The sequence below is a fragment of the Odocoileus virginianus genome, chromosome 20 (assembly GCF_023699985.2).
Source record: "Odocoileus virginianus isolate 20LAN1187 ecotype Illinois chromosome 20, Ovbor_1.2, whole genome shotgun sequence".
NCBI classification, from domain to species: Eukaryota; Metazoa; Chordata; class Mammalia; order Artiodactyla; family Cervidae; genus Odocoileus; species Odocoileus virginianus.
The window spans coordinates 41,037,765-41,055,716 of NC_069693.1; the positions used below are offsets into that span (position 1 = coordinate 41,037,765).

The following is a 17,952-nucleotide window of genomic DNA, read 5'->3' on the forward strand; positions in this document are numbered from 1 at the left end:
CCATGCATGAATAGCCAGCTGAGGTTGATGATACCAACAGCAAACATTAACCAAGGGCTAAGCAGGGTACCATGCTCGGAGCTGTGCATCCCCTATCGTGTACTGATGTCTGCGTTCTGTTCTCAGGTGAGAGGGTGCAGACCCAGATGCCAAGCACAGGCCTCCAGGCATTCTTCCTTCAGTGGGCAGAGCCCGAGGTGATAAATCCATCTGTCAGCACCATGCACAAGTCATGGGGCCTTGATGGTAACGAGCTTTCCTGATGGTAATACGGGAATAAGACACATGAGGCTTTACAACCAATGAGCTCTTCTACCAAGAAAAGAGGAAGTATAGGTGCAGATGGTCCAAAGCCAGATCCATCCTCCCCTACCTCGTCACTCAACCTCCCTGCCCTAGTTTCCACATCTGCAAAGCGGAGGAAACAATACCTACTTCTCAGGGTTGTTGCCAAGGACAGACATTATAAATAAAGCACTTGGCAGGATGCCTGGGATGTTCGGGCTGTGCTATCCGAGCCTCTCCCATTCCTGAGTTGGGTCGGTGACCATGCGAGATGAGAGATATCGCATTATCTAAATCCATTTGGCTCCTAAGTTTCTGATGATGAGTAGCTAAACTGCAGAGATCAAGAGATACCAGCCATCAAAAAGTGTTTCTGTATCTTTCCAATACAAGTAAGGAGAGAAGAGCCAGTAAGAAAGGCCAGTATTAGCCCTCAAGACAAGGCTGCTCCAGTGATCACTCTGCAGGGTAAAAAGAAATAAAAGCAAACCCTAACAGTACACACATTAATCCTCTCAACATCCCAATGAGACAGTGTTGTTGTTGTTATTGTTGTTTAGTCACTAAATCATGTCTAACTCTTTTGCAACCTCATAGACTGTAGCCCACCAGGCTCCCCTGTCCATGGGATTGCCCAGGCAAGAATACTAGAGTAGGTAGCCATTTTTTTCAGGAGATCTTCCCATCCCAGGGATTAAACCTCCATCTCCTGCATTGACAGGTGGATTCTTTACCACTGGGCCACCAGGGATGCCCGCAAACAGTGGTGATGTTACCCTTAAAATGAGACGCTGAGTCTTAGGGAGGTTTACACAGCCAGTAAGTGAGATTCTAGCTGACAAGTCTCATTCTGATGTTTTTTCTCTTCACCATGAATCTGAAAGTCTTCCTTTCCCTTTCTGATAAATGAGAAAAATACATATATACCTTCAAAAGGCAGGGCCAATGGGACCGGTAATTCCTGAATACACTGTAGAAGAAAGGCAGCCAACCCATTCGCCTTCACTGTGGCGAGATCAAGGAGCCTTCTTGCCTGTGGGGAAAGCAAAAAGTCATTATTTATCCAGAAAGGCAAATGGAGAGGTGTGAGAATGTCTCTACCACCTATGGCAATGCCATGAGCCTCTCTCTTCCACCACAGTGAAAGGCCAGAAAAACATCTGTGCGATAAGATGCATTTAAAGAAGTCAATGCAGTATCAGGTGGTGAAGTGAACACTTGAACACACATCCAGTGTGGTCCCCTCTTAAGACTCATTGAAAGAGTGAACAACTTAAAAAACGAAAAAGACATAAATCTATAAAGAATGGGAAGAATAATTCTTGGAAGACAGAAATTACTTGAATGAGTAGTGATTTCTCCGAGTCTCTGTAATCCCCACAGGGACTACAGCGCAAGGTACAATGTAGGTTTCACGTGTACTCGTGATAGAGGACCACAACACAGCTGTTCTAAGACACTTGAACGTAAATACTCTGAACTCTTTAAAGCAGCCTTGAGCAGGCTTATTCCATCAGTCTCAATCAGCTTTACCCAAACTCACTTGGACACCAAACGCATACTTCAAAAACAGACAAAAATCAAGGAGGCAAGGATATACAATGGAAAAAAGATAACCTCTTTAACAAGTGGTGCTGGGAAAACTGGTCAATCACCTGTAAAAGAATGAAACTAGAACACTTTCTAACACCATACACAGAAATAAACTCAAAATGGATTAAAGATCTAAATGTAAGACCAGAAACTATCAAACTCCTAGAGGAGAACATAGGCAAAACACTCTCCGACATAAATCACAGCAGGATCCTCTATGACCCACATCCCAGAATTTCAGAAATAAAAGCAAAAATAAACAAATGGGACCTAATGAAACTTAAAAGCTTTTGCACAACAAAGGAAACTATAAGCAAGGTGAAAACACAGCCCTCAGATTGGGAGAAAATAATAGCAAACGAAGCAACAGACAAAGGATTTATCTCAAAAATACACAAGCAACTCCTTCAGCTCAACTCCAGAAAAATAAATGACCCAATCAAAAAATGGGCCAAAGAACTAAACAGACATTTCTCCAAGGAAGATATACAGATGGCTAACAAACACATGAAAAGATGCTCAACATCACTCATTATCAGAGAAATGCAAATCAAAACCACAATGAGGTACCATTATACGCCAGTCAGGATGGCTGCTATCCAAAAGTCTACAAGCAATAAATGCTGGAGAGGGTGTGGAGAAAAGGGAACCCTCTTACACTGTTGGTGGGAATGCAAATTAGTACAGCCACTATGGAAAACAGTGTGGAGATTTCTTAAAAAGCTGGAAATAGAACTGCCATATGACCCAGCAATCCCACTTCTGGGCATACACACCAAGGAAACCAGATCTGAAAGAGACACGTGCACCCCAATGTTCATCGCAGCACTGTTTATAATAGCCAGGACATGGAAGCAACCCAGATGCCCACCAGCAGACGAATGGATGAGGAAGCTGTGGTACATATACACCATGGAATATTACTCAGCCATTAAAAAGAATTCATTTGAATCAGTTCTAATGAGATGGACGAAACTGGAGCCCATTATACAGAGCGAAGTAAGCCAGAAAGATAAAGACCATTACAGTATACTAACACATATATATGGACTTTAGAAAGATGGTAACGATAACCCTATATGCAAAACAGAAAAAGAGACCCAGATGTATAGAACAGACTTGTGGACTCTGGGAGAAGGCGAGGGTGGGATGTTTCAAAAGAACAGCATTGAAACATGTATATTATCTAGGGTGAAACAGATAACCAGCCCAGGTTGGGTACATGAGACAAGTGCTCGGGCCTGGTGCACTGGGAAGACCCAGAGGGATCGGGTGGAGAGGGAGGTGGGAGGGGGGACTGGGATGGGGAATACATGTAAATCCATGGCTAATTCATTTCAATGTACAACAAAAACTACTGTAATGATGTAAAGTAATTAGCCTCCAACTAATAAAAAAAAAATAAAATTCCATATATATGCGTTAAAAAAAAAAAAAAAAAGACAAAAATCAAACCTAAAAAGTCCCCTTGACATTTTGCGACCATACACATTCCTTCATTTAGAGCAGTCGCATGGCTCCTCCATCATCTGAAACATTGCCCAAATATCATCAATGATTTTGCTCTTCAGAGATGCTATCAATAAATTACACACGAGAGCTTTCCAAAAGAAGCAAAAATTGATGTGAAATAATTTTTCAAGCAAATGTTTAAAATTCAAATGATAAAGCAGACAACACTGTAAATGAACTATACTCCAATAAATCTTTTATAATAACATTATTACAAAATAAGAAATGAAATAAACCCACTCCATCCTAACACTGCAATGTGTTCTAATTCATTCATTCATTCAATAATTCATTATTTCATCAACAAATATTTCTTGAGTGCCTACTATGTTCAAGGTTCTCAGCACAATAAGCTTTAAGACAGAAACTGGTACATAGTAGGCATCAAAATAGATTCATATAATTCTAATTAATGAATTCAATTAATTAGTCTGGCCCTCTCATTAACTACTGTGAGCTTTTTTTCACTTTTCTGAGACTCAATTTCCCAGTCCATAAAGTGGGCTGTTAATGACTGTTCCATCTGCATCACTCTTTGGGGGAAAACAAAACAAAGAGCTTCAGAAATACCCCAAAGACATTTTTCTGTTCTTGTGGAATGACATTTTCAGAGGCAGTTATCATAACCCCGAATGTTTATGATCTAATGCAATTTCATATAGAAGTCCTATGTGGGCATTTAAACTACATAAGTACATAGTGTGTTGTATTAATTATTAAACACAGATTTAACTTAATAAATTTTTGTGATCTGTTGAGCTGTTAATTTAAAGCAGACAGCACTAAAAGTGAACAAGTACAGAATATCACCAGTGACAGAACTGATAGTAGCAAACAGTAAGCTAATGAGTGCTTGGTGGTGGTTAAGTTGCTAAGTCATGTCCAACTCTTGTGACCCCATGGACTGTAGCCCGCCAGGCTCCTCTGTCCATGGGATTTCTCAGGCAAGAATACTGAATACAGGAATACAAGAATTCCTTCTCCATGATGAGTGCTTACTATGTGCTAGGTAGTGTTCTAAGAGTTATGTAGCTCACCTCATTGAATTCTCCCAAGACCTTACTGATGTTTCCCAGATGAGGAATCTGAGACAGGAGAGATTAGAAATGAGGGTTTCCATAGAGAAATCTGAAGTCACAGGCCTTGAGCCTGCATCATCCTCACTTCAGAATCCAAGATGCTCGCCACCGCATAACAGCATCTCGCATCAGAAGTGGCATGATCCCAAAAATCCACAGCAACTTTTACCTCCCCAGCTACCTTTATTTATTTATTTTTATTGATTGATTTTTGCCACACCTTGCAACATGTGGGATCTTGGTTCTCTGACCAGGGATCAAATTTGTGCACCTTGCAGTGGGAACGTGGAGTCTTAACCGCTGGACGGCCAGGAAAGCCTGCTGGCTCCCAGGTGGCACAGTGGTAAAGAATCCGTATGTCAGTGCAGGAGACAAAGGAGACATGGGTTCGATTCTTGGGTTGGGAAGATTCCCTGGAGAAGGAAATGGCAACCCGCTCCAGTATTCCTGCCTGAAAAATCCCACGGACAGAAGAGCCTGGTGGGCTACAGTCCATGGGGTCACAAAGAGTCTGACAAGACTGAGCACGCACGCACACACACACACGCACCTTTAAAGGAGGAGGACTATGACCCACATCTCCCCGCAGGCCTGATTTCACGAACTAGTCTCAATAACTAAGCACACTTTTCCTCTGAATTCTGGTGAGCCAAGGGGGAAGTGCTTACCCGCTGGGATGATGTGAAGATGGGCCGCCTGATTTCATCAGTTTCGTACTGGCTGATGAAACCCCGCTGCTGTGTCAGGTCCAGCACACCCTCCACGTGGCCGTAGAGTCTCCTGACGATGGCTGGTCGGTGACTCTGCAGGTCACGGGCTGGGTGGGGTGAGTGGGGGTCCCAGGAGCTGGGAAGCTCGGGGGGCTGGCTGTCAGCCTGGGCCTCCCTCACAGCTGCAGTCAGTTGTTCACGGCCCCAAGCACCCTTATTCCAGACAGTGTCCAGGAGGCGCCTGGCCAAGTGGGAGATGGGCTGGCCCACGAGGCTGAGCCCCTCATAGTCCTCCCAGGAGAGGACTTCCCGGGAAAGCAGCTGGTCCAGAATGCTCTCAAAGCCCTCCAGGGACCCCGAGACCAGCAACTCCACCAGCTGGCTTCTCTGTGTCTGAAAAGCATCTTGTGCGCACATTTCACAATCTGGGAGGAGAATGAGGTTAGCGCAGGGCTTCTCAGAAAGCAGGCGGAGGGTAGTGGAGAGGGCAAGTCTGCCCCACCCTGAGGCCAAGCCAGCCACGGCTGTACCCTCAGACACTACCAAGGCAAGCTCCCCATTGTACAGATGTGCAAACTGAGGCCCAGAGAAGGCAAACTGGCTCGTGGTCTCACAGAGGGTCTGAAGCAGCCGGGAGTTAAATGAAGGCCCCTGGCTCCCATATCTATGCATCATCCCTGGTTTAACAAGTGTATGACTTCCCTGGTGGTTCAGTGGTTAAGAATCCACCTGCCAACACAAGGGACACAGTTCGAACCCTGGTGCGGGAAGATTCCAAATGCTGCAGGGCAACCAAGCCTGTGTGCCACAATTACTGAGCCCGCACCCTAGAGGCTGCATCCCGCAACTACTGAAGACCGTGTGCCCTAAGTAAAGCCTGTGCTCTGCGACAAGAGAAGCCGCTGCACTGACAAGCCCATGTGCTGCCATTACAGGATAGCCCCCACTCACTGCAACCAGAGAAACCCCACAGGCAGTAGTGAAGAATTTTTGGTGCTCTGCCAAAAGTAAATAAAATTTTAAAAAAAATTTTAAAAGGATGTCGTTAATATTAGGAGCAATGTCTCCTGAGGAATCAGGGAGTCATTTCTCAATGAGAGGTCCCTTCTATGCTGGTTGGATTCACGCTACCATAGCTCTCTCTTCAATAATGGCTAATGTTTATTAATTAATCACATATAACGTGTCAGGCACCACCCTAAGTGCTTTTGATTAACCCTCCCAACCACTCTGAATTTGGTACTAGGGTCAGCCCCAATTTACAGATGAGGAAACTGAGTCACAGAGAAGCTTGGTGACTTGCACAAGGGTTGAAAGCTAGACGAGGTAGAGCGAGGATCTGAACCCAAGCAGAGCAACTCCAGAAGGCATGCCTTTCATTCCCTTGTATTTGGGTTCCCTACAGAAGCCCGAGCCCAGACCTGTGTACATAACCCACGGCAACCCCCAGGGGCAGACCCAGAACACTGCTGTAAAGATACCAACCCAGGTGAAGTGAAACTCGTGGTACATTTCAAAGCCTATGGATGCACTGACTCCAGTCTACTGCTCCCCTCCCCAAATGCCCAGGCCCTCCCCTCCCCACCACCACACACCGTGTGCTGTCACCTCCGTCAATGGCTTCCTCTGGGCTCAGCCTTCAGACTCCGGGTCCTGGGAATCTGCGGGAAGCGATCTCACAGAGTTCCAAGCTCTGGCAGGGTCCCCGTGCGGCAGAGAAAATCTCTCAGCAGGTTCCCTTCTGTGATGGTCACGGAGTCCAGGGATGTGGGCTGGTGCAGTGCCCACAGAAAGTGAAAGTGAAAGGACGTAGGCACAGGAACCGAAGAGGAACTCCAGCGTCTGTCTATAAAACAGGGACCTTCCAGGAGACTCACAGGAGCAGACGCCAAGGGGCTTGGAAAGTCTGCCTTTTCCCTATTGGTTCTTTATGTGCCCAACTCCCTTCTTGGCCCAAGCAGAAGCCTGGGTTTTACTCATCCTGGCATCTCTAAGCCTGGCATGGAGCTGGGCCATGGGGAAGTACAGTGGGAATGTTCATGAATCAAAAACCCACTGAGGGAAGGGGTGGGGCTGGAACATTCTGTACCCGTCCTCATATGCCAGCCAAAGGAAGGGAAAGGAGAGATCGCGGCTCAGAATCCTGCCAACACGTAGGCTGGAATTCCTGTGCTGGCCAGATGAGGAAACTGAGGCAGCCAGGTGGCCCACGTGTCTGGCAGCTTCAGGAGCTGTGACTCCCCAGTGCGGAGGCCACTGTAAACCAGAAAGGAACACAGTTCTCTCCGGCCAAGCAGGCCTCCTCCCAGTGCCTAGTGCCAAGCAGAGGCGTCCAGAGGGCAGAAGTGGGGAGCGGGGAGGGGAGAGAATAAGACGGGATAGGACAAGCTCTGGGCTTGACGCTGGAGTGGTTCTCAGCTGTGAGAACACCAGCTCCATCACCACGCCTGCCCAGGTCCTCCGGAAACAGCCCAGAAATGGGGTCAGCACTTCACCTCAGACCCAATGCCTAGAAGACACATGTGCAGCCAGGAATTAAAGAAGCTGAAGAGTTCAGATGAGCTAGGACATTGCCTACCCCTCTCAACCAGAGGAGGCCTAAGGACGAACAGCGGCTGTCTCCTCTGCATCGGGAGAATCTGGATCACTCAACCCAAGACCCCCAAAGATCATTAGGCTTAGAGTGCATGCTCAGTCGCTTCAGTCATGTCCCACTCTGTGTGACCCTATAGACTGTAGCCCTCCAGGCTCCTCAGTCCATGGCTTAGAGTAGGCATGGCCAAGTCCTCTGCAGGTGGGCCTTAAGAGGCACAGGACTAGCAGGTCTTGATTTGCCCATAGACTCCATGTCTTTCCTGGGGAAACCCCATGCAAGATGGGCAGAGGCCAGAGTTGGCCAAGCAGATGTGAAGAATTACGTAATTCTCAGCAGTTCTGGCACAAAGCCTTCGGCCTCCACCATGCCCTGCACAGAGAGACTCCACCAAGCCCAATGATCTTTGACACACCCAGAAATACGCTCACCCACAAGGGGATGAGCTACAGCTAAGCCGGGGCCCTCCGCAAGCACTCCAAGTCTGGGTCAGCCGACAGATGCTTGAGGCACGCATATCAGACTTGTGATGTCAGGGTACCCAGAGAAGGAGGCAGGCCCTAGCCAGAAGGTTTGGCAGTCTGTCCTCCCACCAAGAGCTGGAAAGTCCCATCTCTGTCCTAGCCTTCTTCCAGAAACCTCAGAGCTGGGAGAATCTCCAAGAATCAATCTTGCCAGCACTCTGTGTCTAAGAAGGCATTGTCCTTTCTCATCCTAAACATCCAGGGCAAAAGACCTGGCCCGTTGCTGTCTTCACTAACCAGTACAGGAAGTTCCTCATCATGTCTAACCACAGTTTTTCCTGCTTCAGTTTAAACTGTGAACGATAGAAAACAGATGTCCACTCAACACCTATTTCATAAAAACTGTCCCTAAAATCCTACCTCTTGCCCCTTTATTCCCTGCCCAGACTTCCCTTCTTCAGACTAAATCAATCAGCCTCTCTCCATTACCTCTTCTTCTCCACTTCAGTTACTGCAATTTCGAGGTCATTATAGTCTTTTCTCAAGGAAGGTACAGTCTCTGAAAAGAAAGGGGCCCTTCCTTGCTGAAACAGAGGGTCAAATGGAAGGGGCAACCCACACGGGGCCTCCGCTTATCCCCAAGCCGAGGGCAAGCCCTGACCCCTCCTTCCTTCCTGAGACACAGCCAGTCTGGTTTCTCTGGAGCCCTGAGCCATTTGATTTGCCTAAGTGCTGCAATCTCAGCCTGCTGGAGAGCTGCAGATAAGAAAGAGAGGGAGGCCCCAGAAGTTCAACTTCTGAGCTGTCCAGCCCTCATCAGGGGCCACGCCTCCCCCGGGACACTGGACCTATGGCCCCCTCACGTACTGCAGCATGCCCCATTCTTGCCCCCTTCACCAAGCTTCTCACCGGGAGAGCTGTTCTCGGCAGCACATGCACATAGTGTAATTTCTCCACCTAACCCCGTTTCTCTGCCCCCTTCACAGCAGGACTCCAGAGCTGCGGTCTGTACTGCTCTCCTCAAGTTCTCCCGTCCTGTCCCCTTTGGTCTCTAGCTGCTTTTGCCATAGTCACTGGTGACCTTCAGGTTGCTGGATTCTCAACGGTCACATGCTTGCTCTGCCAAAGGCATTCGTCATCATCACTCCCTCTCTTCTCCCTGAAGCATCTTCTGTGTTCCCTCCAGAAAACCCCCACTCTCTGATTTCTCCTCCCATCTCATTGGCTGTTCTTTTATCTCCTTGGCTAATTCCTGAAGCTGTGAGCCAAAGAACTCCCTGGTGGGACCATTTTTCTCTGAACGACTCTCTCCCTAAGTGAGCTTGTGGCTTTAAATACCAGGTATCTGGTGATGATGCTCTAAATTTCATTTCCAGCTCCCCACTAAGTTTTTCCAGCTGCCTAATGGTATGTCCAATGGGCATCTCAAACTTCACAAGCACAGAACCAAACTCCAGATCTTCCCCCCTAAACAGGTCCCATTTCAGTCTATGAAAAAGTAAAGAAAGTGTTAGTCACTCAGTCGTGTCTGACTGACTCTTTGCGACCCCATGAACTATAGCATGCCAGGTTCCTCTGTCCATGGAATTCTCCAGGCAAGGATACTGGAGTGGGTAGCCATTCCCTTCTCCAGGGGATCTTCCTGACCCAGGGATTTAACCTGGGTCTCCCGCATTGTGTTTCCAGGGAAACCCTATTTCAGTCTATGCTCAGCCCCCAAACCTTCCAGCCACCTTAGACTCCTCCTTTCTCTCAAATCCCAAATTCTATTGCCCCCTACCTTCAAATATATCCCAAATCTGAAAGTCTGATATTTTTCAAAACTTTTCGGCCATGGGTACAAGCCCCCCATGGTCTCTCCCCAGAATGATAACAGTGGTCCCCTCAATGGTCTCCCTACCTTTCTGCCTTCACCTCTCTATAGCCTCTCTCCTGCCCACAGCCAGATGAACCTGCTAATCCCTAAATCAGAGCAGGTAATGCTCTGCACAAAGACCTCCAGTGGTTCCCAGTGTACTCAGAGTGAAAACCAAAACCCTCAAGGCGGCCTTCAAGACCCCACCCTATGGAAGGATCCCCATCTCCCCACCCCTTACCTCTCTGCATTCATTTCCTACTCACTTCACTGGCTCCTCACCTACCCTGCTCCAGCCACACTGACCTTGTTCCTAGAACAAGCCAGACCTGCTTCCACCTGTCATACTTCTGCCCCAGAGCCTTTGCATATGCTCTTCCTTCTGTGGGCACACTGTCCTTTCCCCCAGTTATTCACATAGCTTCCCCCTCACCTCCTGTAAGGCTTTGCTCAGTTGTCACTCTCTCAGAGAGGCCCTCCCTGACTAAGCTGTATAAAACCACAATGCATGTGTGCTGAGTTGCGTCCGACTCTTTGCGACCCTATGGGCTGTAGCCTGCCAGCTCCTCTGTCCATGGGATTCTCCAGACAAGAATACTGGAGTGGGTTGCCGTGCCCTCCTCCAGGGGATCTTCCTGGAGACCCACGTCTCCTGCATTGGCAAGTGAGTTCTTTGCCGCTGGCCCCATACCTCATGCCTCTTGCCTGCTTTCTTTCTCTCTATGGCTCTTCCAACTACCTGACATGTCATGTATTTACGTGTCATGTACATGTCATGTATTGACTGCTGTCCAACTCCTTTCCAGAAAATGAACCCCATGAGGGCAGGGAATTTTATCTGATGTTTTCTATGCTGTACCCCCAGTGTCTCATCCAGTGAACTGATCAAGACTGTGTGAACGAATAAAAAAAAAAAATGGATTTCCTCTGCATGGTTCTAGGAGGCAGAAGTAGAGCCAAGGGGTGGAATCTGCAAGCCACAGGTTTTTGACTAAATGAAGCCAGAACTGCAGGACGCTGAACAGCGTTTCGTAAGTAATGAGCTCCTCAACACTGAGCATATGTAGCGGAGGGATCATGCAGTGGGTGGGAGGTTAGCAGGCTAGATGGGGTCCCTTCCAGCCTCAGATCTCAGAATGCTGACTGGTGAAGGGGATCTGAGCAACCAGTCAACTTAGGAGCAGTGATTAGGAGAGTGAAGCAACAGGAATGTCACTCTGGTCTTCACCAACGGGGTCTTCTCCCCTTTAGGGAACAAGGACCCTGTGCCCAGAGAACAGCCTGTGGGGAGATGGAGCCCACCACTGGGAGAAGCCCAAGAGCTCAAAAAAAGAGGGAGAGAAGCAAGAACAGACTGGGAGCCAAGGGTTCAGCTGGGGGAGCCCTCCTGGAGGAGATGGAGGAGGCGTTTGAGTTTGTTGCAAAGCAAGGAGGACCAGATGGCTGTTCCTCAACAGGAGAAAACGAGAGGATGAACAGAACAAAAGATGTGGCGCTGGCAGGCCCGGTGTGGGTGGGTCTGGGCAGAGATAGGATTGGGGATGGGCAGGGGTCTCTACACCCACCAGTGGGGAGGTGGAGTTAGGAGACTCCCACGACAGTTACCAGGCCACAGGCAGGATTAGAGAGCATCCGGGCACTCTCATTTATACCCATCCACTCACAAGCAAGGTGAAATTGGGGAAACTGAGGGAGAGAGGAGGAGGCTGGACAGAAAATAGCTCCCGCTCAGAAACCTGAAGCCTGGCCGGCCGGCGCCTCACAACTTCATCGTGGACGTGGGCGTTCTCCCTACACACAACTTCGACCCCCAAATCACACCTCTCTATAGAACTCAGAGGCTCTGGGAAGGAAGTTCCGCTCACGCCGCTCCCCCTCTCGCCTTCTCATGTTTGTAGTCACAGCCCGCCAGGAGGCTCCCCAAACCTCCAGATTCCAGACGGCCGCTTTCCTTCTAGACCTCAAGACTCGCGAAGGGGAAACCGAGGCAGCTTCATCGCTAGCCTGGCGGCCTGGACGGCAGTCAGGTGTCCCAATCCCGGGAGCGGGACCCCGCGGCGCCCGCCGTCCCTTGCCCTGGGCTCGGGAGCACTCACCCCTGGCAACAGGGTTCCTCGGTGCAGCTTGAATCTCCACTCGCCCGCTCCGCAACGGCGAGACTAGGCTGCGCTGGCGTTCGGCCCCGCCCCACCCTGGACACGCCCCTTCTCGACCACGCCCCCGACTTGCCCCGCCCGCTCTACCCGGCAGCCCCACCGCTCCGGCCCTGTCCCTACCTCCTGGGAGTCGAGAGCCAGAGGGACCCTGGGCGGCCTGAGCTCATAGGGCACACACATACATAGGCAAAGATATACTATGAATTGAAAAGCTAGGTAAGCTGTTGGGGTCAGTATTACCTGCCCCCGCTTTGAGGGTCAGTAAGTCAATAGTCGTCTTGTTTTTGTTCAGTCGCTCAGTGGTGTCCAACTCTTTGCCACCCCTTGGACTGCAGCACGCCAGGCTTCCCTGACTTTCACCATCTCCTGGATCTTGCTCAAATTCATGTCCATCAAGTCGGTGATGCCATCCAACCATCTCATCCTCTGTCCTCCTCCTGCCTTCAATCTTTCCCAGCATCAGGGTCTTTATAATTAATCGAGTCTTCGCATCAGGTGGCCAAAACATTGGAGTTTCAGCCTCAGCCTCAGTCCTTCCAGTGAATATTCAGGACTGATCTCCTTTAGGATGGACTGATTGGATGTCCTTGCTGTCCAAGGGACTCTCAAGAGTCTTCTCCAACACCACAGTTCAAAAGCATCAATACTTCAGCTCAGGCTTCTTTATGGTCCAATTCTCATATCCATACATGACTACTGGAAAAACCATAGTTTTGACTACATGGACCTTTATTGGAAAAGTAATGTCTCTGCTTTTTAATTTGCGGTCTAGGTTTGTCATAGCTTTTCTTCCAAGGAGCAAGTGTCTTTTAGTTTAATGGCTCCAGTCACTGTCCCCAGTGATTTTGGAGCCCAAGAAAATAAAGTCTGTCACTGTTTCCATTGTTTCCCCATCTATTTGCCATGAAGTGATGGGACCGGATGCCGTGATCTTAGTTTTCTGAATGTTGAGTTTTAAGCCAGCTTTTTCACTCTCCTCTTTCACCTCCATCAAGAGGCTCTTTAGTTCCTCTTTGCTTTCTGCACTAAGGGTAGTGTCATCTGCCCATCTGAGGTTTAGTCATCTAAAGCCTTCCTATTGTGAAGTCCCAGGACAGAGTTCTCTCAAGTATGATGGTTACATATTAGGTAACAGTGAAAAGGGCATTTAAACTTCCTCTTTTTACATTTTTCCTTCAATTCTCCCAAGTTGAGGTAAACCATCTCAGTTTAGTAATAACAGGGCTTAAACACCTCTCTAACACTGCCTAGTCGAGTTGGCTCTGTGACATTACCTAACTAAAATTTATCAGAACTCTTTTTCACATTAAATTTATTTTATTTTATGATTTCTTATTTCTGGAAGTAATTGCTGCTTTTTCATTGAATGTATTGCTTCACCCTGGTTGCTCAATGGCAAAGAACTTGCCTGGCAGTGAAGGAGATGTGGGTTCAATCCCTGGGTCAGGAAGATCCCTTAGAGAAGGAAATGACAACCCACTCCAGTATTCTTGCCAGAGAAATCCCATGGACAGAGTAGCCTGGCCAGCTATGGTCCAAGGAGTCAGAAAAGAATTGGACATGACTTAGGGACTAAACAACAATAATAATTAGTATAAACAGTCCCTTTAAAACATTTGTCCTTGGAAATTTTTAAATGTGAAGTCAATTTCAAGAGAAAACAAACTGACACTGACATAGTGCTTTAAAGACATTGAGTTAATCCTACCTATAGGATATTGGCTCAGTTCAGTTCAGTCGCTCGTGTCCAACTCTTTGTGACCCCACGGACTGCAGCACCCCGGGCTGTCCTGTCCATCACCAACTCCCAGAGTTTACTCAAATTCATGTCCATCGAGTCGGTGATGCCATCCAGCCATCTCATCCTCTGTCCTCCCCTTCTCCTCCTGCCTTCAATCTTTCCCAGCATGAGGGTCTTTTCCAGTGAGTTGGGTCTTCATACCAGGTAGCCAAAGTATTGGAGTTTCAGCTTCAGCATCAGTCCTTCCAGTGAATATTCAGGGCTGATTTCCTTTAGGATGGACTTGTTGGATGTCCTTGCTGTCCAAGGGACTCTCAAGAGTCTTCTCCAACACCACAGTTCAAAAGCATCAATTCTTCAGCACTCAGCTTTCTTTATAGTCCAACCCTCACATCCATATGACTACTGGAAAGACCATAGCCTTGACTAGACGGACCTTTGTTGACAAAGTAATGTCTCTGCTTCTTAATATGCTGTCTAGGTTTTTCATAGCTTTTCTTTCAAGGAGCAAGTGTCTTTTAATTTCATGGCTGTAGTCACTATCTGCAGTGATTTTGGAGCCCAAGAAAATAGTCTCTCTGTTTCCACTGTTTCCCCATCTATTTGCCATGAAGTGATGGGACTGGATGCCATGATCTTAGTTTTCTGAATGCTGAGTTTTAAGCCAACCTTTTCACTCTCCTCTTTCACTTTCATCAAAGGGCTCTTTAGTTCTTCTTCACTTTCTGCCATAAGGGTGGTGTCGTCTGCATATCTGAGCTTATTGATATTTCTTCCAGCAATCTTAATTCCAGCTTGTGCTTCATCCAGCCCGGCATTTCGCATGATATAGGATATTGGCTATCATTACTCTGATCTACAGAGGAAGAAACTGAGGCACAGAAGAGTTGATCAACCGATCCAAGTCCTGACAGCAGAACCCAGATTTGCTCCCAAATGTCTGACATCAAAGTTCATGCTCAAACCACCACCCCACTCTGCCTCCAGGTAAATACATACATGGGTGGTGCACAGTTGGCTGAGTTAGAAGGACTGAATCTACCCCCAGGAAAACCCTTGCAGATGGTGTACAGATCCATCTACGAGGATGTTCAACGCTCAGTAGCTCAGTTGTGTCTGGCTCTGTGCAGCCCCTTCAACTGTAGCCCACCAGGGTCCTCTGTCCATGGGATTTTCCAGTAAAGAATACTGGAGTGGGTTGCCATTTCCTCCTCCAGAGGATCTTCCCGACCCAGGGATTAAACATAAGTCTCCGTGTCTCTTGCATTGGCAGGTGGATCCTTTATCCCTGTGCCCCCTGGAAAACCCTATAAGGATGTTTGCCACCATCTTATCTGTAAGGGTCAAAACCCAGAAGCCTCCTAAATGCCCAGTTATAACAAAAAGTAACAGAGCAACTGAACCTGGAAAACTTACCTGATTTATCTTATCTCATATCCCATACCCATCCTGGGACCAAATTTGTCAATTTGACCTTCAAAACAAATCCAGAATGCAGCCACTTCTTACCATATCCACCATGACCATTTGAGTCCAAATCACTGTCATTTTCACCTGGGTTATGGCAAGAATGCCCAGCCATTCCCCATGATTCCAACTAGTCTCTCTTCCATGCCAGCCTTACACTGAACCCCAGTCTCCATTTAAGTCTGCTATTCCAAGCAGCCCACCCATCTGCCAGTGTCCAGACTTTTCTACAGTTAGGCCCAAATGAGGCACTAATGTCCTTACATTAATAGTTTGTCCTCACACCTGAGCTTTGCTCCTCTCTGCCCCAGTGGGAGGCAACAGGTTGAACAGCATAGACGCTGGACTCAAGCGAACCTGACTTTGAATCCCAACTCTATGCCCTTTGATCAGTTATTTAACGTTGGCCTCGGTTTCCCTTACAACTAAGTGGTACCCACACCCCAGTCCCCACCATGCTATGTCTCAGGATAACCATAGCAGTGCCCCCCAGCCCACTCTGTCCGTGGCCTTAATTTTAAAACCCTGCAATATTAAGAACTTTTGAGATTTTGTAAAGGCTAACGCGTGTATGCCTAGGTATGAAAAAAAACAAGATTGACATGACCAGGTTTTTCATCACCTAGGAACCATCACCTCACCAGTTTGGGTTTTCTTTGCCAAACATGTGAAGTTATGCCTGTGATGGATCAATTCCTATTGAATTTCTCAAAAGTGGTGTTGAGCCAGGAGATAGATGGGCTCCTGGCTAGACATTACAACTAGCTTCCTGTTTATGTTTCCTGAGGAAGGAGGCATGTGGGCTCTATGCTAGATATTTACAACCAGTCTCCTGTTGCCCTTTGAGATGGAAATAGCAACAGGAACAGGGTAAATGGCTGGACTCTGTCTCCTGTGGACACTTTAAGATAACAGTTATGGCAGGGAGAAAGAGGGGCTAAACCCTGTTTGATTAAAAGATCAAGAGGTCACATATTTCCCATCCCTGGGGCAAAGGAGACACTGCACATGTGCACAAAGGTTCTCTGGGAGTCGAACAGAAGAGGGCACCAGACTGTAATAGGTGACGTTGCTGTTGTTAAGTCACTAAATCCTGTCTGACTCTTTTGCAACCCCGTGGATTGTAACTCGCCAGGCTCCTCTGTCCATGGCGAGTATTTCCCAGGCAAGCATACTGGAGTGGTTTTACATTTCCTTCTCCAGGGGATCTTCCCAGCTCAGGGATCTAACCTGTCCCTCCTGTGTTTCCTGCAGAGGCAGGAAGATCCTTTACCACTGAGCCACCAGGGAAGCCCTTTTAATCAGTGATGCTGCTGCTGCTGCTAAGTCGCCTCAGTCGTGTCCTAATCTGTGTGACCCGACAGACAGCAGCCCACCAGGCTCCTCTGCCCCTGGGATTCTCCAGGCAAGAACACTGGAGTGGGTGGCCATTAATAGGTGATACTCCATTAATAGGTGATACTCTGACCCTAACCCCCATAGGCCTCTGGGTTGGAATCCATTTTGGAAAAATGTTGCATGCACCTGTTGGGAAGGGTCCTAGGGCAGGGCAGGTGCGGAAAAAGAAACCAGATAATTGGCCAAAGATAAGCCAAGACCTGGAAGAACTGTCCTATATAAATGGTTTACCAGTCTCTTCACTGCACTGTTGCTCATTTCGGGGGATGCCCATCCTTTCCCTCCCGGGGTATGTATTTCTGCCTTGCTTGTATCTTAACAAATTGTTTCTCTGGGTGCTCTCCCACTTGTTGTGCTTGCCGCTAATAATAAACTTTGCACCTGTTTTTGCAGTTTTTGCCTCCTTGAAATATTCTTGCTTTTAAATGGAGGCAACAGCCAGGAAAAATTTGCTTCCAGCCTCTAGCACTCGCTGGGCTGGTGGCTAGGATTCCTGGTTCTCATCCAGGCTCAGTTCAGTTCACTCACTCAGTTGTGTCCAACGCTTTGCGACCCCATGAACCGCAGCATGCCAGGCCTCCCTGTCCATCACCAACTCCCTGAGTCCACCCAAACCCATGTCTGTTGATCAGTGATGCCATCCAACCATCTCATCCTCTGTCGTCCCCTTCTCCTCCTGCCCTCAATCTTTCATGGCATCATGGTCTTTTCCAATGAATCAGCTCTTCACATCAGGTGGCTGAAGTATTGGAGTTTCAGCTTCAACATCAGTCCTTCCAATTAACACCCAGAACTGACCTCCTTTAGGATGGACTGGTTGGATCTCCTTGCAGTCCAAGGGACTCTCAAGAGTCTTCTCCAACACCACAGTTCAAAAGCATCAATTCTTCAGCACTCAGCTTTCGTTATAGTCCAACTCTCACATCCATACATTACTACTGGGAAAACCATAGCCTTGACTACACAGACCTTTGTTGGCAGAGTAATGTCTCTGCTTTTTAATATGCTATCTAGGTTCGTCATAACTTTCCTTCCAAGGAGTAAGCGTCTTTTAATTTCACGGCTGCAGTCACCATCTGCAGTGATTTTGGAGCCCAGA

The 17,952-nt window shown here is 47.9% G+C and overlaps 1 protein-coding gene across 4 annotated transcripts in view; it reads right to left on the minus strand.

The window, feature by feature from the left end:
• NOD2 (nucleotide binding oligomerization domain containing 2) overlaps window positions 1–12,273 on the minus strand; it is a 36,548-nt gene extending 24,275 nt beyond the window's left edge. The window contains exons 1-4 of one of the 4 annotated variants that reach the window (XM_020891567.2): window positions 12,188–12,273; window positions 6,775–7,025; window positions 5,138–5,604; window positions 1,213–1,318 (exon numbers count right to left, since the gene is read on the minus strand). In XM_020891567.2, coding sequence (XP_020747226.2) covers window positions 1,213–1,318; window positions 5,138–5,596 — 565 coding nt within the window. In that variant the 5' untranslated portion in view covers window positions 5,597–5,604; window positions 6,775–7,025; window positions 12,188–12,273. The other 3 variants (XM_020891568.2, XM_020891566.2, XM_020891569.2) reach the window with 3 other exon arrangements.
• Window positions 12,274–17,952: the final 5,679 nt, after the last annotated feature.